This window comes from Gymnoscopelus braueri (assembly GCF_963280865.1).
Source record: "Gymnoscopelus braueri genome assembly, chromosome: 5".
Classification (NCBI taxonomy): Eukaryota; Metazoa; Chordata; class Actinopteri; order Myctophiformes; family Myctophidae; genus Gymnoscopelus; species Gymnoscopelus braueri.
Window position 1 is genome coordinate 50,820,890 of NC_137606.1, and position 20,071 is coordinate 50,840,960.

The window sequence follows — 20,071 nt, forward strand, 5'->3', positions numbered from 1 at the left end:
TGGATACACAGGACCACAATGTAAACAAGCCTCTTAGGGTTTTTTGAGTTATCCTTTTAACATCATTTGTATAATCGTATCACTGTGCTATTTGCAAACTGTTAATAAAGTATTTTATTCAATCAATCAATTCCACCATGAGTGATGGATTTTCGCCATGCACCCGTCAAACAGCGCCCTCTGCACGCAACACAATTCGATAGGTCACCACTTCCAGCGTGGCATCAGCCAACAGTGAAGCGTCCTTAGAGATGTTGTTGCTACTGGTCTTTTAGCTCTATAATCCCTCTGTGCTAACATCATGAATTAAAGTCTATCTGAGGCTCCTGACAGACAACACTTTAAACATCCTGGTATGTATATAAAACAGTGTATTACTGAACTGTTTATGTTGTTAATATGAGCTTTGACAGCTAAAAACACAAGAAGAGCTAACTGCTAATGAGATGCTAAACAGAACCAGCAGAACTTTGAGTCTGAACATCATTTACTAATGGATTTGTAAATTATGTTTGTTTTTAGTTGTTATGAACCTTATTGTCTGACTGTCTTCAGGGTTTAACTTCACTGTTAAATGACTTACTAGCTTATAACATCTATTACCTAGACTTAATCTGCTTATAGTGTGTGTGTGTGTGTGTGTGTGTGTGTGTGTGTGTGTGTGTGTGTGTGTGTGTGTGTGTGTGTGTGTGTGTGTGTGTGTGTGTGTGTGTGTGTGTGTGTGTGTGTGTGTGTGTGTGTGTGTGTGTCTATCTCTCTATCTCTATCTCTGTCTGTCTGTCTGTCTGTCTGTCTGTCTGTCTGTCTGTCTGTCTGTGTGTGTGACAACCTTTTATGATGGGACATTAAATGCAACAGTTGTCACGTCATTCACACTGGTTGTTGTAACTCTGAGAGTGTACACATGGAACCAAATGGACCCTAGGGGTCCATTTGGTTCCATGTGTACACTCTCTGAGTTACACTAACTGCTGAGGGTTTTACAGAGTAGATCAGGGTTCCTGTATAGTTTAATTCAGTGTTTCTTAATCTTTTTAATTTCAAGGACCCCCAGTTTGATTTACATTCCTCTGGTCCCCAAACTTTTTAGCCCCAAGACCCAAAAAGAGAAATGAGACGTTTGCCCCGGGACCCAAACTAGTGAAAAAAGCAGATCTACAAGCTCACACGTTTTTATTTGCACCTCTTCTTAAACAGCTTTAATTTATTTTATTTATGGAAATTGTTTTCATTTTATTTATGAAATACTTTTGAAAAATGTTCAAATTGTTTTTAATTGATGAAAAGTTTTTCTTTTTTTTTTACTTTAAAAAATAATATTTATATATTTAAATGTAGGAGACGGAAAAAATTGTATTATTTACCTTTAACAACTGGTCTACGACCCAAAGATGGGTCCCGACCCACAGTCTGGGAAACAGACTGTTTCAAACAGTGCATTAGATCAAAGACCTCCCCGCATCTGATACACTTTATTTTTTAATCTCTGGGACCACCCCAATCTACAGTGTAAAATCCTAATTGTTAACTTAACTCTGTTGGTACACTCTCAGAGTTATACACACCTGTACGGGTCCATTTGGGTCAGTCACAAGTTCACAACAGGCTTGTACTGTAGCTAAAAGCCATTCTTTAGAAAGCTGTGTGCGTGTGTGTACTGTCTGGGATTCAAACCCGAGTCTCCCGCGTGGAAAGCCAACATCTTAACCACTAGCCTTTAGGGGAATTCCCCCTTGGGCTGGTGTAGATATTAGGCTTTTGGTCATCAGACCAGAGGCTCTCTCATCCACTACTGCTACACATGTTTTTCTAGCCCCATTCGCTAGTCCCTCCGCTGTATAGCTCCGAGATGAGGTTTCACAGCGTCGGGTGCCGGCAGATGACGACACCGGTGAAAATTGGCCACTATTGTTGATTCTTACCTTTTTTCCTTACATCGTATCCAAACAGTAAAGGTATTTCACCCTGCTCTCAGATTTTCAGACAGTAGGCTGACAGGAAATGGGGAGAGAGATGGGGGGGGGGGGGGGGGATGACACACAGCAAAGGTCGTCGGGATCGCTAGTCGAACCCGCGACACGCTGTCAAACTGGATTACCAGCATATGTGGTATGCGTCTGGACACCCAGATTGTTTAAGATTTTAGCGGTCAAGAAAATCTAACTGACCGGGTTGAAACAAGCATCAGCGGAGCCAGCGTTTTCCAGACGTTTCACATGTCAGTGTAACAATGTGTTGAGATTGATATAAAATGCCAACAGTTGTGCTGTGTGTCATTTATTGTGTCTCCATGCAGTCGTAGCCACAATGACCGCAGCGGCTCTGATAGGAGACCAGCTCATCCTAGAAGAGGACTATGATGAGAACTATATCCCCTCGGAACAAGGTAGGCAACATGTCAGGTGTTAACATTATTCAGCTGCCTTGGACCAAGACTGCCAGATACAGTTGTGATCAAAAGTGTACATACATTTGTAAAGAACATTTGTATATCATGGCTGCTTTGACTTTCCAGTCATTTCTACAACTCTTATTTTTCTGTGATAGTTTCATTTAGAGCAAATACTTCTTTGTCACACAAAAATAATTATTTGCGGTTTTCTGAAAATTGGACCAAATCTGCTGGGTCAGAAGTATACATACAGCAATGCTAATAATTATTATTATTTGGTTGCATGTCCCATGGCCATTTTCACCCCAAGCCGCTTTTGATAATCCACAAGCTTCCGGCGAGCTTCTGGTTGAATCTTTGACCACCCCTCTTGACAGAATCGGTGCAGTTCATCAAGATGTGTTGGCTCTCTGACATGGACTTGTTCCTTCAGAACTGTCCGCATGTTCTCAATGGGGTTTAGGTAGTGGTGGAAAGTAACTAAGTGCATTTACTTAAGTACTGTACTTAAGTACAATGTTGAGGAATTTGTACTGTACTTTACTTGAGTATTTCCAATTTCCAATACTTTCACTTCTACTCCACTACATCTCAGAGGCAAATATTGTACTTTTACTCCACTACAATTATTTGGAAACTTTAGTTACTTTGTAGATATGAATTATTAAATGATAAAACATACATTAACCACTTTAGCCCTGTTTTATACCTCGGCTATTTGAAAATAGCAGATCTACAAGCTTGTGAGCTTGTAGATCTGCTATTTTCAAATATTTTAGTACTTTTACTTTTGGTACTTCAAGTATATTTTCAATTCTGGACTTTTACTTGTAACAGAGTATTTCTACATTGCAGTATTGGTACTTTTACTTAAGTAAAGAATTTGAGTACTTTTTCCACCACTGGGTTTAGGTCAGTTCTTTGGGCAGGCCATTCTAAAACCTTAATTAGAGCCTGATTTAGCCATCCCTTTACCACTCTTGAGACCCAAACTTCTGGGTGATGATTTGAGATTTCCCTGAAGAATGTTGAGGTTAACCTCCTTCATTATTCCATTTACTCTCTGTAAAGCACCAGTTCCATTTGCAGCGAAACAGGCCCAGAGCATAATGCTACCAGCACCACACTTGACAGCAGCGGTGTGAAGTAACTAAGTACATTTACTCAAGTACTGAACTTAAGTACAATTTTGAGGAATTTTTACTTTACCCGAGTATTTCCAATTTTCTGTACTTTTACTTCTACTCCAAATATTGTACTTTTACTCCACTACAATTACTTGAAAACTTTAGTTACTTTGTAGATTTTGATTATTATTACAAAACATACAAACATACATACATCGTTTTTGAATCGAGAATTGTTTGTTTTGAAAAAAATCGAAAAAAATCGGAATCGTGACCCCAAGAATCGGAATCAAATCGAATCGTGAGATAGCAGAAGATTCACAGCCCTGACATACATGTTCTTTCAAATGTATGTAAACTTTTGATCACAACTGTATCTCTTATATCCATTTAGACTAGCCAATATTTTTTTTTACTAATTTTTACTGATCTCCCTCTCTCTCTGTCTCTCTCTATGTCTCTCTCTCCCTCTCTCTCTCTATGTCTCTCTCTCTCAGAGATCCAGGAGTATGCCAGAGAAATTGGCATTGATCCAGATAGGGAGCCGGAGCTCCTGTGGCTGGCCAGGGAGGGCATCGTTGCCCCGCTGCCTCGCGAGTGGAAGCCCTGGTAAGGAGGGTGGGAGGGGGGATGGCACGGTGTGGACACGGGGCCGTGTCCCACACAGGAAGTGTTTTTGGACATCATGTCCATAGTGCTCACTAGGGCTGGTAATTTAATATTTGAAGATCGAATATTGAGGAAAAAAACTGTACATTTGAATATAATAATTAACATTCGGATAGAGGCCGTTGCTTCCGCTCAGTGTAAAAAAAATATATATAAAAAGAAAAGAGAAAAATCTATTACCCCAAAAAAGGAATGTCAACTGCCCCTAGTGCCCTAACGGTAAGGCCGACGGAAATGGCAGTGGATGTGTTGGATGCAGCTCAAAGTGAACTTTACTCAGGTATCTAGTTTGTTGCCGTCCGACCTTCCTATCCCGTGTTATTAAAGACAAACGGGCGACAATGACCAAAACTCAATCAAAAATCTGCAAAAGTAGACGTTTTCAAGATGTTTTGGCCATTATCTCTGGAACAGAAGGTCCAGTCTGCTCAGTTCAAAGCTTGTTGGATGTGTGACTTTAAGGACCTAAGCGTGCTTACAGAGTGCCGCGCTATGAGCTTGTAGATCTGCTATTTTTGAATAGCCGAAGTATAAAATAATGGTTAAAATGGTTACACAGAAAACGTAAAAGCCATACCGACAGTGACATGTCTCCATTCAATCACCCATCTACCATTCCATCCGTCCATTCACCCACCCACCCACCCATCCCTCCATCCAACCACCCATCCCTCCATCCATCCACCCATCCATCCACCCATCCATCCACCCATCCATCCATGGTACTGTGAGGTGTTGAAGTGACCCCCTCCTCCCCCCCCCCCTCCTCCTCCCCCCACAGTCAGGACGTGACGGGGGACGTGTACTACTTCAACTTCGCCACGGCCGGCTCCACCTGGGACCACCCCTGTGACGAGCACTACCGCCGCCTGGTGGCGACGGAGCGCGAGCGCACCGCAGCCACCGTGGGCCCCGGGCTAGGAGGAGGAGGAGGAGGAGGAGGAGGATCCGCCACCACCACCACCACCACCGGGGGCATCGGCGGGAAGAAGGACAAGGAGAAGAAGAAGAAGAAAGAGAAGAAGGAGAAGAAGGAGAAGAAGAAGAAAGACACCTTGAAGGTAAAGTGGCGGTGGTGGGGGCGAAGTATCTCGTTAACTTGACCCTTTAAGACCGGGGAACGCATCTGTGTCATTTTAAGATTTCTTTGGCTATTAAAAAAATAGCAGATCTACAAGTTCATAGCCGCGCTATGAACTTGTAGATCTGCCTTTTTTTATTGTGAAAATTTGTGCAAATCTTTAAATATATATATATATTTTAAAGCGAACATTTGTAACTCAAATCTTTGCTTCTGGGGGATTCGACAAATGTCTTCTAATTTTTTTAAACTTATGTTGCTATAATCAGTGGTTCAAGGACCCCCAAAATGATATGTATTTGGCCGCAGACCCCCAGCTCAAAATATTTTGTTCCAGGGACCCCCCAGAAGCACAGATTATTTTTCAAGGGTTAGGGAAAACGCTCGGAATCGCCGGCAAGGGCAGCTATAGACGATGTTTTAACTCTGGCAGTCAATGGGTTAAGAGGTACTTTTTCTTTTTAATATTGGTGCGTTGCTGTATTGAAAATTTAGAGCATTTTTCCCCAAATAAAATGAACAATTCTGGAATGTCGCCTCACAGCTAGAAGGTCCTGGGTTCGATTCCCGCTGGGGGCGCTGTGGGCGCTGGGGGCGTGTCTTCTCCTCCGTGTCTTCAGCGCCCATACCCTAGGTGGGGTTGGCGAAAGGGCCTTTCTGTGTGGAGTTTGCATGTTCTCCCCGTGTCTCCTAGGGTAGTTAATACCCTCACAAAAACATGTAGTAATCCTGGTCACTATACCGCCTCCCCCATGACAGCCGGGGCGCCTGATGGAGGGGAAAGGAACTGGTTGGAATAACATGTTCCTTCCACGCGCTACGTCCAACCAGGGAAACTCCCCCCTGTCAGGTGACAAGAAGGTCAGTTGGCTCTCATGCATTGAAGGAGGCATGAGCTCGGCCCTGGCCTCCCTAGGCTGGTGGGGGGAGTGTAGTGCCCAGGATCACTTAGCAAATTGGCACCGGGTGAAAAAAAAAAGGGTTACAAAATCGAGGGATAAAAATAATAATAATAAAAATAAAAAAATGAAAATAGCCAATCTCCAAGCCATCTCTCTTGGTTGGTAGTTTGTAGATCGGTTATTTTCAGATAGCCGATGTATGTATAAGTTTAAAGTGCTTAAGTCACTTCTTTTGGGCTTCTTTTCGTAGACCTGGTTGCCTGTTTCTCTCACAAAATCTGGCAACACTGTTAATACTACTGACCCATCCATCCTTCTCCTCTTCAGGGTTTGAGCTCTGCCCTGGGCTCGTTTCCGTCGCCGCTGGGCAGCCTGGCTCCTCTCAGAGGTCTGGACGGCCCCGGGGGTCCGCTCTCTGGCCCCATCCCGGCTCTCAGGGGGTCCCTGGGCAGCGCTGGGGGACTGGAGCCCCTCAAGACGTCGTCCTCTCTGGGGGTAAGAAGGTCCCCGGCAGGATTCAATGAGTGGTTTCCAATTTTGTCGGCTTATTTATTTGTGTCATCACTTTTTTTTCAATCAATTTCACTTGGATATTTCTGTATCCTATACGAGTTCTCTCTCTTTTTGGATAAAATTTGGTATCCCGACCTGAAAATTCTGGGGTGAACATTCCACACCAAAAATAGCCGATCTACAAGCTCACAACGTGACGCGGAAAGAAAGAGATTTGAAGAGATTTGGTATAGATTGAAAAAGAACGCACAAAGTACAGTGCAAATCAGGCCCGTTTTATTAACCCATTAAGACCTGGAACGCATCTGTGTCACTTTAGATTTCTTTGGCCATTCAAAAATAGCAGATCTACAAGCTCATAGCGCGGCACCGAGTGCCGCGCTATGAGCTTGTGGATCTGCTATTTTTGAAAAATCGTGACATTTTTTTTCTCCAAAAACTGTTAGGATTTAGATTTTTTTTTAAATCCCCTCAGGTTTAATGGGTTAAGTACAGCGGGTCTAAGTGGTTAAACTGAAGTGATATTGATAAATTCAACATATTATCAAAGTATTCTGTGGCACCCCCTGGACTTAGGTCACGGCATCCTAGGGTGCCATGGCACCCACTTTGAGAAATCCTGGTGTAGATGGTATTTATTATTCAAAAAGGGCACATAATCATTGGTAATGATATACTGTCTGTCTGTCTGCCTGCCTGTCTGTCTCTCAGGGTCTTCGTAGCAGTGGCAGCTCCAGTGTGCTGGGCAGCAGACAGGAGGAGAAGGTGTCTCTCTCTCTGCCCGGCTTGGATGAGGACGATGATGACGAGGATGAGGATGATGAAGACAAGCTATCGGTAAACGAGGTACCAGACGAGCAGCGGTTATAACGACACACACACACACACACACACACACACACACACACACACACACATTTAACATCTTTATTTGCGTTCACATTTAACAAGAAATTCTCTCTGCAGGCCTCTCACAACTGATTTATGGACATTACCGAAGCTACCAAATATGAACACAAGCAGTTTACATTTGTAACCAAGCTGCATAACAGCATCCTTAAGACGTTGGTACTTAAGCACCTTGGTAAGGAATGCCTCTTCCAGGCTGTGATCAAATGTACATGCCACTTCCAAAATGGTCACTTCTCTACTGTCCTCATCAACAACAACAACATCTGGTGTATTAGCTGTGACATCTGAAAAGGCATCATTTTCATTATTGCGCATGAACATGGCAGTTGAAACACAAGAGTGCTTATACATTTTGGCAGATGATGAAACATATGAACTTATGGCCTTAACTAATAGGTCAACAATTCTGTCATGCCTAGCAATGTACATTCCCTTATATACATAGCAGCCGTTCAGAATATGTGACAGAGTTTCAGTAACTGGAGTGTGGTCATGGTGCAGACAATGAGGAGGAAACGTATTAGGGAACCACAGAGAAAGATTGAGTCTGGTTGGAAGGACCTGTAATCTGTCTTTCACTGTAAAGGTGATTATATCCTCATCAACTAGTGCAACTAACTGTAGTCTAGTTTTTATTTGTTGACGAAATTGTCAATATTTTTAGTCTATATATAATACACATTTCTTTGAGCAGTATATATTGAGAATATTTAGTCATCATAGCGTAGTTTTTATTTAGTTTTAGTCAGTGAAAAAAGGTAGTCGACCAACATTTTTCGTCATAGTTTTAGTCGACAAAATCTACACCGCAGTATACGTACTAATATTGTCTCTGTTGGGGTGGAAACCTCAGTATATCCAAAACTGTTACTTTTCAGGATTCAAATTCAAAAATAGCTAAAGCAGCAGATCTTCGAGCTTGTAGATCTGCTACTTTTGGTGCTTTCGTGTGACGCTGTAGTACGATCAAGTAGGGCATTAATATATTAAATAAATACAAAAAGTTAGAATGAGGAGAAGAGGTTTCTGCCAGACAAAGACGATATCCATTATAGACTGGATCAGAAAGCTGCAAAACTATTTGATGGCAGCCGAGTTGTGCAGTGTGGGGTGTATCTGTGTTGAAATGTGTGGTGTCTCTCTCTTTCCCTCAGCTCAGTGGTCGTGGATCAGCCAGACTCCTGAAGAACCTCCATCTAGACCTGGATGTGTTAGGAGGAGGTCTACAGTATGAGGTGCCTGTCTGTCTGTCTGTCTGTCTGTCTGTCTGTCTGTCTGTCTGTCTGTCTGTCTGTCTATCTTGCTTATTTGGGTCTTACTTCCTAATGTTGTTTAAACCAGTGGTTCTCAAAGGTTTTCATGTCAAGGACCCACAAATGTATATGTATTTATCCGCAGACAACCCCCCCCCCATCGGAAAATATTTTGTACCACGGACCCCCCATACAAGTTTTATGTTGTTTCAAAAAACATTCTAAATCTATCCGATTTCTTTCAAGATTTTCTGGAAAATAGCAGATCTACAAGATCGGCTAATATTATGTGATGATGCAACGTAAAATAGCCAATGCTCATGATGTGGCCTATTGTAGTCGCAATACTACAATAGGCAAATAGAACCCTGGTTGCTTTTTCTCTCCCAAAATCTGGCAACACTGGTTCACGATGTTTGTTCTGTAATCCCGTCCGTCTACGATGATTCAGGACAGTGAAGCCAGCGGCGGAGCTCCAGCCGAGGAGAGGACAGAACCAGAGCTGCAAGACCTCAACCTGTCTGGAGAGCCTCCATCACAGCAGGTACACGATGCACTACAAGCTTGTAGATCTGTTTTTTGGTTTTCGAGACACTTCACCAAGTAGTTCTCAACAGTGTTGATTTTGTCGACTAAAACTATGACAAAAAATGTTGGTCGACCTTTTTTCACTGACAAGCTATGATGACTAAAACTGAGACTAAATATATTGACAATTTCTCAACAAATAAAAACTAGACTAAAATTTTAGTGAGGGACTAGTGGAGAAGAGATCCAGTTGAACTAAAAGACAAGTCATTTTATGTTTGGTTGCGCTCGGGTGTGGTGCTCTGAAAATAGCAGATCTACAAGCTCACAACGCGTGACAGCGCGACGCGTTGCGAGCTTGTAGATCGGCTATTTTCAGCATGCAACCAAGTGTAAAATCAGCCATTATGACGCCATCAAGGCACCGCCAAAATACATTATAGTCGACTAAATCAACTGTAGATTTAGTTGACTATAATCTTATGATATTTAGTAGACTGAAACTAAAATATTTCAAATGACTAAAATACGACTAAAACTAAATGGAATTTGATTCCTAAGACTATGACTAAAACTGAATAAAAATTTGCTGTCAACATCAATACGATACGCATCACGATACATGGTTGATGATACGATACATGGACGATATTGGTTCATTCATTGTGATACGATACGATTCAATTATTTAAAATCGATACTGTAACTATTTAGCAAATAAATTAAATCTGTGAAACGTGTGGATAGTGCAGGTTTTTAAAGGGAAACATGTATTATTATTAGAGGTGTAACGATATAGTAACTGATTCGAAAAATTGATTTTAATTTTCAACAATCTACTATATTGATATGCAAACAGCAAAATATCGTATCGTTTGACTTTGTATCGTATCGAATCGTTCTGCAATGCAAATAATCGATTGTATCGATACTAAGTACTTGTGTTGTATTTATAAATTTTAAGAAGAAAAAAGGAAAAGACAGGTTTAATTACTTTTCCATTCCATACCGCAACACTTGGTTTATCTATACATGCGTAATCTCTGTGTTCATGTCAAAGTGTGGGTTTGTCCATATTTATTCAAATACAATATATGTGTATATGGTGTATTTGCCAGAGAATCACTGTGTTTACTTATTTATATCCATAATTCATTTTTCCCTTCAAAAACCTGCCACTATCCACACGTTTCACACGTTTTATTTGCTAAATAGTTTCAGTATCGTTTTTAAATCATTGAATCGTATCGTATCGCCATGAATGAACCAATATCGTCCATGTATCGTATCGTCAACCATGTATCGTGATGCGTATCGTATCGCTGTTAAAATAAAATCGTTACACCCCTAATTATTATGGATATAAATAAGTAAACACAGTGATTCTCTGGCAAATACATGGACATTGTATTTGAACACATATGGACACTTGACATGAACACAAAGAATACACACATTTATTGATAAACCAAGTGTAGTGATATGGAATGGAAACGTAATTAAACCCCTCTTTCTCTTCTTAAAATTGCTAAATACAACGCACAAGTACTTAGTATCCATACAATCGATTATTTGAATTGCAAAACGATTCGATACGATACAAAGTCAAACGATACGATATGTTGCTGTTTGCATATCAATATACTTCAATTGTTGTAGTAGTGTGTGTGTGTGTGTGTGTGAGAGAGATAAAAGGATGGCTATATGGAATGTGTATGTGGAGTGTACATGCATGCATGTGTGTTTGTGTGTGTGTGTTGTGTATCCAGTATGTGTCATCTAACAACAACTAATTCCCTACCAAAAGTGTGAACTTGTTTTTCTCTTTCTTCATCTGCATGCCATCCATCCACCTCCACCTCCTTGTCTCTGTCCATAATATCACTCTATCCTTTCCTCACACCTCCCTCTCTCTCTCTCACTCTTTCTCCTCTTCTCTCTCTCTTCCACGCCTACCTTGCGTGTGGTCGTCTGTGATGGCCCCGCCCCCCTCTTTTCCCCCCCGCCCCCTTCGACCCCCAAGGAGATGGAGGCCGCCGCCCCTCTCCGGGGGGCGCCACGCCTCCTGCTGTCTCCCCTCGCCGCCAGCGGGGGGAGACGACAAACCGCCGTGACGGGAGAGGAGGACGAAGGAGGTGGCGGGGTGGAGCGGGAGGAAGACGAGGAGGAGCGAGAGGAAGACGAGGGGGGATTGAGTGAGGTGGGAGAGGAGGAGAAAGGAGTAGGGGAGGAGCGGAGGGAGGAGGAAGGGAAACTGGGGGAGGAGAAAGGAGGCCCTGAATACGAGGAGGAAGAAGTGAGCGAGGAAGGGGTGTCGGACGGCGCTCGGAGAAACAACAGAGAGAAGGAAGGAGGCGACAAAGTAGCGGAGGATGAGGAGGGAGGTGTGAAAATAAAGGAAGAGCGTTGGGGCGTTGGGGTGAAGGGAGAGGGCGAGGAGGTGGCCGTAGACCTGGATGAGGAGGAAATAGAGGAGGAGTGTGGCCAGGGAGAGGAGGAGGTCGACACGAGCGAAGGCGTGGTGGAGAGGAGGCGCGGCGTGGAAAGCAGCGTAGTAGGGGAGGAGGGAGGAGAGACGGAACGCGGCGGGAGACGGAGCAAAGCGGAACAGAGCGACGGGGGAAGAGGAGGAGGGTGGGACGAGGAGGGGAAAACGAGTGACGGAGTAGAGGAGAAGGAGGAGGAGGAGGGGAGCGAGGAGGTTGTCGAAAGATTCACGGACGAGAGAGACGTGGAGGATGAAGTGGAGGAACGGGCGAAAGAAGACGAGCGCCAAACCGCGACGGAAAAACGTCCGGATGAACGGAAGGCCGTGAAGAACGATGGAGCGACGCCGAAAGTCGGAACCTCCTCCTCCGATGAAGACGAAGTGATAGAGAGATGTGTGAAGAGCGAAGGAGAGGAGGAAGAGGAGGATGTAGAAGAAGAGGAGGAGAAGGTCAGAGTCCAGGGAGAGTGCCAGACGGGTGGCAGAGGTTCGAGGAGCCAGAACGATGAGGAGAGTTCTAATAAGAAGAGTGAAGAGGAGGACGAGGAGGAGTTTTTGGAGAGATGCTCCCTGAGCCAAAAGTACCCGACCGGGCAGGAGGAGGAGGGTGCAGAGAGTGACGCCGTGCAGGAGGACATCGACGATGAGGAGGATGAGGAGGAGGGTTACGTAAGGAGCGAGGAAGAAGGAGGCCAACCGGAGGGAGAGACCAGACGTGAGCGACCGGACCGCTCCCCGGTCCAGAGAGGCCTAGCGTCTTCGGAGAGCGAGGAGGAGGGGGAAGAAGTGGACGTCGTGGAGGAGGAGGAGAAGTTCGAGACCCAAACGCCTCCTCCTCCTCCTCCCCTCTGCGCCTCCTCCTCCAGGCCGGCCCAGAGGAGGCGGCCGCTGGGTGGTGGCCTCCTCCTCGACGATGACGACCCCCAGGACATACGGGACGAACTCACCTCCTCTGCCCTGGAAAGGACCGAGAGAGGAGAGCCCCCTCAAACATGCCCCCCAGCAGAGGTAGGGCTCTGGCTACCGGTTCAGTGGTGGTGGAAAAAGTACTCAAATTCTTTACTTAAGTAAAAGTACCAATACTGCAATATAAAAAATACTCTGTTACAAGTAAAAGTCCAGAATTAACAATTTACTTGAGTAAAAGTACAAAAGTATTGGCATCAAAATGTACTTAAAGTACCAAAAGTAAAAGTACTAAATATTTGAAAATAGCCGATCTACAAGCTCACAACGCGTCGCGATGCGACGCGTTGTGAGCTTGTAGATCTGCTATTTTCAAATAGCCTAGGTTTAAAATAGGTTTAAAGTGGTTAATGTCTGTTTCTTTATATCATAATTTATATCTGAAAAGTAACTAGTAACTAAAGTTTTCAAGTAAATGTAGTGGAGTAAAAGTACAATATTTGCCTCTGAGATGTAGTGGAGTAGAAGTACAAGTATTGGAAATTGGAAATACTCAAGTAAAGTACAAATACCTCAAAATTGTACTTAAGTACAGTACTTAAGTAAATGTACTTAGTTACTTTCCACCACTGCGGTTCAGTGGTGGAAAAAAAAAAGTACAAAAATGTTGTACTTAAGTAAAAGTATATCAATACTGCAATGTAGAAATACTCTGTGTAAAAGTCCGGTAATCAAAATTTACACTGAGTGAAAGTACAAAAGTATTGGTACCAAAAGTAAAAAGTACTTATTATGCAGAATGTCCCGTTTCATAAGGTATCATGTGTATAAAATGTATTAAAATCTTTTGAAAATAGCCGATCTACAAGCTCACCGTTGTGAGCTTGTAGATCGGCTATTTTCAAATAGCCAAAGTTTAAAAAGGGCTGAAGAGGTTAAAGTTTTCAAATAATTGTAGTGGAGTAAAAGTATAATATTTGCCTCTGAGATGTAGTGGAGTAAAAGTATTGGAAATTGGAAATACTCCAAATTGTGCTTAAGTACAGTACTTGAGTACATTTACTTAGTTACTTTCCACCACTGCTCCAGTTCACTGTGCTGCTGCTGCTCACGCTGGTTTGGTTTGCCCCCCCCCCCTGCCACCAACACTTCCTGTGTGTCTCACCCCCCCCCCCCGCCCATCCCCGCCCATCCTCCCCATCCTCATCATCATCATCATCCTCATCCTCACGCATGTACCACCCCTCCATCCCTCCTCCTCTCCAGTCCAACTCCAGTGCCTTGGGGGCTAGAGGATAGTCGATGGGAGGGGCGGCGAGAGGGGGCGGGATTAATGGACTGTGACAACAAAGTCCTCAGGTCAATCACACCACTTTTCTGAGCCTAATTATTCACAAAACCCCAGACCACAGTTCAATTTTTTTTGGGGTGTAATTGAGGTCAGAAAAACACCCAAAAAACTGTCAGAATAACACCAAACCAAAGCATCCAGTCAGTCAGTCAGTCATTGGGCTGATCTACACCTTGTCAGAGCCCCTGAGGACTGGGTTGGTAGAGTTCTGAGTCCTCTGGGTGTCTCTCCATCTCTACTCCCAAGTGGTCTCAGGTCTAGAGCTGGTTCACCATCAGACTCAGCTTTTAGTGTCACATCACAGCTTTAATGGAGTAAAGAAGAGACGTTCCGTGCACGCTCCATCATTTTGTAGTTTTTTTTTTCGTGAGAAGGGAGGAGAATAGAGGAAGAGAAAGGAGAAAAAAACACAGGATAGAAATAGAAAACAATCAAAAGGATAATATACATACAGTATACATGTATGTCATATGTAGCTAGGCATGTAATGATTCACTCAACTCCCGATACGATTCGAATCACGATACTTGGTTCACGATACGATTTTTCACGATTTTTAAACACAAAATTATTTTTACAGACAAATTACTGATTTTTTTTAACATTTATTTCTCTTACACAGATCCAGTATTTTCTTTTTTTACAATAATGTTTTCTCTTTTCAATACAGTAGCAAATGACTGAAAACTCTTTTTTATCAATAATCTTACAACGATCCTGTATGTACATCACTATCCTGCTGTTTGCATTTTTTACTAAATTCTTTACTAAATCGATTGAAATTGTCACCAGTTTGAATCTATTTTAATCGATTTACGATAAATCGTTACATGTCTATATGTAGCAGCAGGTATGTACTGTACATGATGTTTAGAACATTAGCATCAGGGGTGAGCTGAAGGGGGTGCTAGGGGGGTCGGCGATCCCTTAGTTCTTCTGACACTATGGGGGCTGGGGGCTCGCGCGTGCTCCACATGCACAAGCTCCACATGCACGCGCGAGCACACACCGTCAGCCGCCCGCGAGCCGTCAATCATTAGCACAACAACGCACCGTTAGGGGCGAGCCGTCTTTAACACCTTAAACAATGGCCTCAACCTGGCTGCCTTGCATAACAGGCTACTCGAGAAAAGCCATGGAGTGTGAAAGGGTTAATCGCTTATCAGAGGACACAAGAGCTACAAAGTTATCCCTGTCTAGCTCTGGTCCATGGTGTTAGAAGGAGTTCTCCTTAACGTTATGGTACTTTCCATTCTTTCCCCTCGCACCGCGGTAGCGCAGCCTCTCGTCAGTAGTAAAATACTTTGGTACTCACCAAAACAAAGACGGTTTAATGGAGTTGAAAGCCTATTCTACTAAGTGGGAACACTCTGAGCCCCCACCTCACGTCTAGAATACACCTTTTGGCCAGAAAAGAAAATATTTCACCGGAAGGAAGAATCTGGTCAATAGGAACATTCCATTGACCAGATCTGTAGAGGGCACTGTGGAGTAATCAAAAACAGGTTTTAATTCTGGTGAAATATTTTCTTTTCTGGCCAAAAAGTGTATTTTAGACGTGAGCTCACAGTGTTCCCATTTAGTAAAGTAGGCTTTCAACTCCACAAAACCGTCTTTGTTTTGGTGAGTAGCAAAAGGGTATTTTTTTAATTTTTTACTTGTTTTAAAAACCACTGTTTTGAAAGCAATGTAAGTCTTAAAAAAAAAGTAATTCAAGTAAAGACAAGTTGACTGATTATTTTAAGTACTTATGTGTGGGTGAATCTATGTAAAGGGCTTTTATATAAAACTAAAAGGAAAATAAAATAATTAATTAATTGAAACAAAAATAAAAACAACAAATTAACAATGCAACAAAATAATAAGAAATATAAATACATTAATAATCACATGTTGAATACAGTATTTCAACTAGCACTGAGCTGAGTGGCTATGTGCACATGCGTGCGCAGTGCGCACGCACGTGCCCCCATAGTTCAAAAATCCACAGCTCACCACTGATTAGCATCATATACAGATGTGTAAATAAGGTGCAGCCAAGTAGTGCAGCCATAAAGCGAGATTAAAAGTAGCTGCAGGTGCATTGTTGCATAAGGAGCAGTTGACTAGAGCAGTAACAAATATGCGGTTCTAGGAGCCGGAACAGTATCAGGTATGGGACATACGTACAGTAGATCTTCATGCAACACTGAACACAGGCACTTCTTTACTACACCCAGACTAGGGATGGGACGATAAGAACATTTCATGTCACGATTACTGTGACCAAAATAATTGCGATTTATGATATCATCGTGATAATCAAAAATCTGCTTAAAACTCTTAAAATGGCACTTTTGTTAAACCACTTGAACCCCAGCATCCATAGTCCGGGGTGGAACATTTGCCAAAAAAATAGCAGTTGTGAGCTTGTAGATCTGCTATTTTTTGGCAAAGACATCTAGAGAGTTCTTTACAGGTGCGGTTTTACCAATTCTAGAGGGTTTAAGTGGTACCGGATATGCAGCTCGGCAAAGGTGAATTGATCCCAGTGTGTATGACGGAGGACAATTTCACCATAGATTTAAATCTCTGCCATACGATTATTGTGAGCGTTTTGTTTTATCATGATAAACGATAATAACGAATACAGTCCCATCCCTAACCCAGACCCGCGCCACCCCCATCCTTCTGTAGTGTCAGGCTGCTTGTACAGGCTTGCATATACCGCTTACTGCTTCTATATATATATAAACAGTCTGACCACTTTACTGCACTTAACACCACTTAACGACCAGCGTAGCGCTTTGTGTGCGTCATCATGCTTCATCTCTCGCTGTCTGTTTGTGTGTTTTTTGCTCTATATAATGCTGTGTTTGTGATGAGCATTCATGCACATCAGTGTTGTTGCTCCCTTGCCACTGAACGTGTAATAAGAAGAAGTTATTATTACACATTGAATTATTAATAAGTGAAAGTGTGGCGCTCGGGTGGCGCGGTGGTAAAGTGCCTGCCCACCACCACCACCGCGGAGGTTGTGGGTTTGAATCCACCGTGTGGTGCATCTGCCTTTGCCGAGCGTCTGAACGAACACAATTTGGCCCCGTGTTCGTGGGGAGGGAAGCCGGGGCGGGAGAGGAGGGTGATATTTGTCACTGCACGTACTCCTACGCATAGATATAGAAACCTAGATACCTCATTGGCCGCTGCAGTTCATTGGAGCGACCTGCATCGCGGCCATTTTAGAGGGGGCACGCTTCCTGACTCCTGGCCAATCTCAGCGTGTCTTTTCCGGGACAGAATGTAGTTGTATAAAAATATCCTGTTGTATTTTTGTACAACTAGATTCTGCCAAGTCTCGGAAAAGACGCGCTGTGATTGGCCAGTAGTCAGGAAGCGATACAGACGCCCCAGAGTCGGAGGAGGCATCTACCTTGTATATGTCTATGGTCCTACGGGCTGGGGAGGCGGAGCTTGTCAGTAGGGAGTGTTGGGCGGGAGGAGTAGGACGGAGGCTCTACGTCCTCCCGGTGGGGGGTCCTCACTGGCAGGTGAGTCGGTAGGATACGACAGCAGTGACAACACATAGACGTGTGTGTGTGTGTGGGGCGGAATTAAGTGAAAGTGTAATAATAATTAATGTTTTTTTTGTGAGTCCCTGCAGGAGTCTGAGGCCAGTGAGCACATCGAGGCGTCTTTGTCCTCCATAGAGGATGTGAAGGTACAGTAACCACTGTAAAGTCTGTCTTATACCTTTTTATACTGTATGTATGGTACAGTATACGGCTACACTGTTCATTTATTTTTTATAGATTTAGGCATTTATGCTTTTACTTAAAAAAATTATTGTGTCCTTGCTGACTCCGACGTATTTACATTGCAATTCTACTATGTAGTTTTGTTGCCGTGTTCTAGGCCTGTCAAAATTATTACATAATCGTCTAATCGCAATTATTTGAGATAATCGCAATTGTTTTTGCATAATCGTTTCCATTTTCAAATATTAAAAAAAGCTGAAATAGCAGATCTACAAGCTTGCAATGCGTCACTTTGTGACGCGTTGCAAGCTTGTAGATCAGCTATTTCTGCATCATTCGTTCATTCATAGTTTGTAATTTATTCACAAACTGCTCTGGTGTGATTTCTTTCTCCAGTCTGGGTTGCTCTCCAGGAGGTCTGAGAAGAAGGTCCAGGACCTCCTCAAGGAGCTGTCTCCTGCTGTCAGCCCACTGGAGGAGGAGGAGGAGGAGGACCTGAAGGAGGCCACCAAACAGGAGGAGAAGGAGCGGATGAGGAGGGCCGAGGCTGCTGAGAGGTCAGTATAGAGTTGTCACCATCATTACATGGTGAATGGTGCATTTATTTATAGGGCCTTTTATCCCATTCAATCCATTTTAGATGTCTTTTGGCTATTCAAAAATAGCAGATCTACAAGCTCATAGCGCGGCACCGAGTTAGATATCAGATATTTATACCTGTGATATATCTTTTATGGCTGTGTACGATAGTTTTCTTTCAATTACGATAAGTTTAAGCCTCCGGTATGATAATTAACCCATTAAGACCTGAGGCCGATTCTACAAATATCTTCTAAATCCTAACAGTTTTCAAAAAAGACGTATGTTGCTATAATATCAGTGGTTCTCAAACTTTTTCATGTCTAGGACCCCCAAAATGATATGTATTAGGTCGCCGACCCCCATCTCAAAATATATTTTTCAAGGGACCACCAGAAGCAAAGATTTGAATAAAGAAAATCGTTCTAAAAAAAAATATATATATTCAAAGATTTGCACAAATTTTCAGGTAAAAAAAAAAAAAAACAGATCTACAAGCTCATTGCGCTCACCACTCCCACCCTGTCTCTCTCCCCAGGCGTATACACGCCGCCGTCAAGGTCGACCGCCCGGCCCCCAAGGTCGACAGGCTCCTCCTACACCAGTCCAGCCCCTCCCCCTCCCTCTCCAGCCCCTCCCACTCGGAGAGAGAGGTGGGCGTGCGTCCCAAGGCCGAGGGCCTCAGTGCCTCCCTGGCCCTCCAGAGGCCCGAGACGTCCAGGGGCCGTCAGGGGCCCCTCCGCACCTCCAGCACCCAGCTGGACGGCGGCTCCTCCGAGGGGCCCTTACGGGGCCAGAAGGTAAGGCCCCCTGTCACAGTTATTATTACTATCAGTGATGTGAAGAAGTACTCGCATGTTTTACTTAACCCATTGAGACCTGAAGCCGATTCTACATGTCTCCTAAATCTCAACAGTTTTCTGAAAAACGTATGTTTCTATATCAGTGGTGCTCAATCTTTTTCATGTCAAGGACCCCCAAAATGATATGTATTTGGCCGTGGACCCCATCAAAATATCTTGTTCCAGGGACCCCCCAGAAGCAAAGATTTGAGTTAAAAATGTTCGCTTTAAAATGTTATATATTCAAAGATTTGCACACATTTTCTCGAATTTTCAAAAATAGCAGATCTACAAGCTCGTAGCGCGGCACTCGGTGCCGCGCTATGAGCTTGTATATCTGCTATTTTTGAATAGCCCAAAGTGTAAAATAATGAAATAGGTTGTAAAAATAATTTTCAACCTATCTTCATATAATTGGTCCTCACTAATGCTCATGATATAATGGTAAAAAATTTTTCTAATCAGTCTGTGTTTCAGAGGAGGGCTGTAGACCGTTCAGAAACCCGTCTACCAGTGACATCATCGATGGGGAATCCAAGCTAATAGAAACTGCAGGCTTTGTATTCCTGGAAAAGTTGCAATGCAATAATAGATCCCATTGTTCTCGCCTTAATAAAAATCGGAATAAAAGAATTGTAGTCTTTTTGGAAAAAAGAATCCTGCCTAACGATGATGTCACTGGTAGACGGGTTTCTGGACTGTCCACAGCCCTCCCATGAGACACAGACCAAGTAGAAAAAATGTGTACAATTTTATCATGAGCATTAGTGAGGACCTATTATATGAAGATA

At 43.2% G+C, this 20,071-nt stretch overlaps 1 protein-coding gene across 1 annotated transcript in view; it reads left to right on the top strand.

Moving 5' to 3' along the window:
• Positions 1 to 221: 221 nt before the first annotated feature.
• Positions 222 to 20,071, top strand: part of cep164 (centrosomal protein 164) — a 59,104-nt gene continuing 39,254 nt past the window's right edge. Inside the window, exons 1-11 of the mRNA XM_080428998.1 lie at positions 222 to 353; positions 2,297 to 2,386; positions 4,017 to 4,128; positions 4,970 to 5,249; positions 6,499 to 6,666; positions 7,396 to 7,530; positions 8,751 to 8,831; positions 9,301 to 9,393; positions 17,766 to 17,822; positions 18,256 to 18,416; positions 18,977 to 19,238. Coding sequence (XP_080285124.1) covers positions 2,308 to 2,386; positions 4,017 to 4,128; positions 4,970 to 5,249; positions 6,499 to 6,666; positions 7,396 to 7,530; positions 8,751 to 8,831; positions 9,301 to 9,393; positions 17,766 to 17,822; positions 18,256 to 18,416; positions 18,977 to 19,238 — 1,428 coding nt within the window. The 5' untranslated portion in view covers positions 222 to 353; positions 2,297 to 2,307. The remainder of the gene's footprint in view (positions 354 to 2,296; positions 2,387 to 4,016; positions 4,129 to 4,969; positions 5,250 to 6,498; positions 6,667 to 7,395; positions 7,531 to 8,750; positions 8,832 to 9,300; positions 9,394 to 17,765; positions 17,823 to 18,255; positions 18,417 to 18,976; positions 19,239 to 20,071) is intronic.